Source organism: Oreochromis niloticus, linkage group LG14 (genome assembly GCF_001858045.2).
Source record: "Oreochromis niloticus isolate F11D_XX linkage group LG14, O_niloticus_UMD_NMBU, whole genome shotgun sequence".
NCBI lineage: Eukaryota > Metazoa > Chordata > Actinopteri > Cichliformes > Cichlidae > Oreochromis > Oreochromis niloticus.
Window position 1 is genome coordinate 11,202,415 of NC_031979.2, and position 3,062 is coordinate 11,205,476.

Here is a 3,062-nt window from a genome sequence, read left to right on the forward strand (position 1 = left end):
CTACATATCATCCTTTAGCAGCCTTGCCTGTATAAAATGTGAGTTATTTGGAATTACAATGAAGTCAATGAATAATGATTGACAAGCAAACGAATACACAATTTTCAAATTGAACAGAAAAGTCTTTATTATTGCATTTGGCATTTGTTGTCAAGAACTTATGTATATCAGTATTTGTCCTTTTTAAAAAAAAAAAAGAGTTAAATTTTAAAAGTAAAAAATAAAAACAATACTTAAACATAACAAAAAGACCTCACATGACCAAAATGAGTAAAATCTAAAAAAAAAAAAACAGTCAGAGCGTCTGTGTAAAATAAGTAAAGATCAAAAAACCCACATGATCATACTGTTTTCAAAAATGTAGTAAAACAAACATCAAAGTAAAATCAAAAACAACGGAAAAACCTTTTTTTATCTTTTCCTCTGAGTCTTTTTTATGGCTTTTTGTCTTTTGTTAGTATCTTTAGGTGGGTCTTTGTTCTTGTTACTTCTGAGCATCTTTGGACTTAACAACTGTCTTGCAGTCAGGCTCTTTGGTCTTTTTCTTTCTTGCTTGTTGCCTTCTTGCTCTGTTTCTTTGCTTTCATCACACTTTGTCAAAGACCTTTTCTGCGTTAGAGATTTTTTCCTCTTTTTTGGGTCTGCCAATGGAGACTCATAGCTAGTCCAAGGACCATCTTCTTTTACTCTGTGTCTTTGTTTTTAGTTGTTCCTTCTGCTCTCAAATGGCCATTTTCCTTAGTAGTCGTCTTTGTCTGTGGTTCATTTTTATCTTTGCCTATATCCTCTCTGCTCAAAGCTTTGATTTTTTCTGTAGTTCTTCTCACTAGTCCAGTGGAAGCATCTTGGTCTATGTCTGTTGTGTTCAACAAGAGACCATTTTCATCTTCAGCTTTGTCTTCTTCATTATTTGTAGTCACTGTTTGTATACTGTTTTCATCTTCACTCAAGCTTTCTGGCCTCAAGGCATTATTGTCTTCATCTCTTGTCTCCGTCTGTGTTTGGTTCACACCCTCAGTTGTTTCCTTTGGTCTAACAACTTTTTGCAATTTTCTTTGGATTGCAATTCTTTCTGACATAATTTTAGGAGATTCCCAACATTTAAACTTCTTTTTAAGAAATTGAGTATGACTATACAAGTTTCCTGTGTCCTTTGTGGCTTTTCCTTTTTCTTTAGCATTATCTTTACCTTTGGTGGATCCCAATGTACCTGCTGCTGTAAGGTCAGTGTGTTCACAGTTATCATCATAATCTTCACCTTCACTACTCTCTGTAGTCACCATCCCTGGCATATCTTCATCACCTGTTGTGTCTTCTTCTACCCTCACTTCTGCTCTTCCCCTGCCACTCTGTTTATGTGGGTGTTTTCCAGATGTGTTTCCTGCTGTCAGGTCAATGACTTTCCTGACTTCATTGTTACTTTCATCTTTGCTGCTGTCTGTGTCAGTGGTGTTTGCATGCTGTTTGGTCTTCTTTTTCACAATTTCTTGTCTTGTGGCATTTTGATTAGACTTTCTTTTCTTCAGTCCAGCATATCTTCTCTGCAACACATCTTCATTGTCTTCTGAGGTTGTAGATTCCTCAGAGTCTCTGGTTCTATTGTTCACAGCAAGTGCCTTTGCAGCATTGTTGCGGCACTTGAAGGCTTCGTCAAAGTTTAAATCTGCCTCATAAAATCTCGCTGCAGTTGCGTCAGAATGACACATCATCCGGTGGACTTGTACCTTGCTTTGGGTTCCCAAGGATCTCCCACTCTACAAATGTAAACATTAAATAATGTTATTAATTGCACTAACATTTGACATTTTCAAGGAGATTTAGAGAGCTAAGGACAGAACCACAAAAAGAAATACAACAGAAGACAATATAAAGAAAAAGAAATGTCTTTTCAACATTAAAACACTGGGAGTAGAACCCTTTTTTTTAAAGGAAGGGTGACTGTTTTATATCATCCCTCTAAAAGGATAGGAAGGAAAAAACACTGAATCACCATAAAGTGGAAACTACTCACAAAAGTGCTGATGCTGCTCCTAATCATAGAGAAGGTTGGTTTTCCTGGGATACCAAACTTCCTCCATGCATCTTGAAATGAAGTCAACGTCTTACAATAAGGCCCTCCATGGGTGTTGGCAAAAATCAATTGTGATGATCCACCAGGGTATCTCTGGCGGTGGTACACAAAGCGGTGAAACCATATGTATTCGTCTTTCGTTAGGGGAACAAGTGCATGGCCAAATGTTTCTTTGGTCTTGTGCTCTTTTACCTGTAAAAGAATCAGCAAATAAATTACGTTGCACACAGTCATTGATGTTGCTGGTAAGAAAAAATCTTTAATCAGGGAGAAAAATAATTTCTTAATGACTTTACTCTGATTATCCGCCGGCCATCACCATCCGCTTCAGCAGTGCCAACTTCCTCAACTGTCATATTTGATATGACGCCTCTTCTGTGCCCAGTTGTACAGATGACAAATCCAGCCAGAAGACCATAGAACCAGTCTAGGTTGTCAGTTGTGGGATTTTTCTCAAACTCGACTACTGAGTAACATAGAGGTTGCACGGTAAGACACAAGGGGTAGGGTAGTATCAGAATCAGAATACTTTATTGATCCCGAGGGGAAATTATTTTTCGTTACAGTGCTCCATTATAAACAAACATTAACAAAGACAGACAATACACTAACTAAGAATAGCACAATGTCCCTTATATCCCATATACTGGTATGTATTCCCCAGTGTTGGGTAAGTTACTTTAAATTAGTAACTTAGTTACATTACTAGTTACTTCTCTAAAAAAGTAACTCAGTTACTTCAAGTTACTCGTTACTTTCAGAGTAACTAGTTACTAGGGAAAGTAACTTTGGTTTTACTCAGAATTCTCTTGTTAATGTGTTGCTTCCGTAACTGGATACCCAGCAAGATTGCCAGTCTTCTAGCTTGCTTGCTTGCCACAAGTGCACTGTGCCACCTACCAATAGAAAGGAAAAAATAATGTGCACATTTCCACGAGAGAAATCCCACGCCTGGACCGTCGTTGACCGCCGCCATGATTCTAGCCTGCTT

The 3,062-nt window shown here is 37.7% G+C and overlaps 1 protein-coding gene across 1 annotated transcript; it reads right to left on the minus strand.

The window, feature by feature from the left end:
* Window positions 1–307: 307 nt before the first annotated feature.
* Window positions 308–2,600, minus strand: LOC102076749 (uncharacterized). Its single transcript, XM_019367447.1, has 3 exons — window positions 2,368–2,600; window positions 2,012–2,263; window positions 308–1,754 (listed from the first exon to the last, which is right to left on the minus strand). Exons 1-3 carry the CDS (start codon window positions 2,425–2,427, stop codon window positions 684–686), a joined length of 1,383 nt encoding a protein of 460 aa, XP_019222992.1. The 5' UTR covers window positions 2,428–2,600; the 3' UTR covers window positions 308–683.
* Window positions 2,601–3,062: the final 462 nt, after the last annotated feature.

What these genes read in the sequence shown, in the direction of transcription:
- LOC102076749 (XM_019367447.1), bottom strand. Translation starts at nt 2,427, where the DNA reads ATGACAGTTGAGGAAGTTGGCACTGCTGAAGCGGATGGTGATGGCCGG. An exon ending in ATGGCCGGCGGATAATCAGA is followed by an intron (nt 2,264 to 2,367) that starts GTAAAGTCATTA and finishes ATTCTTTTACAG; the next exon opens with GTAAAAGAGCACAAGACCAA. An exon ending in GGAGCAGCATCAGCACTTTT is followed by an intron (nt 1,755 to 2,011) that starts GTGAGTAGTTTC and finishes TTACATTTGTAG; the next exon opens with AGTGGGAGATCCTTGGGAAC.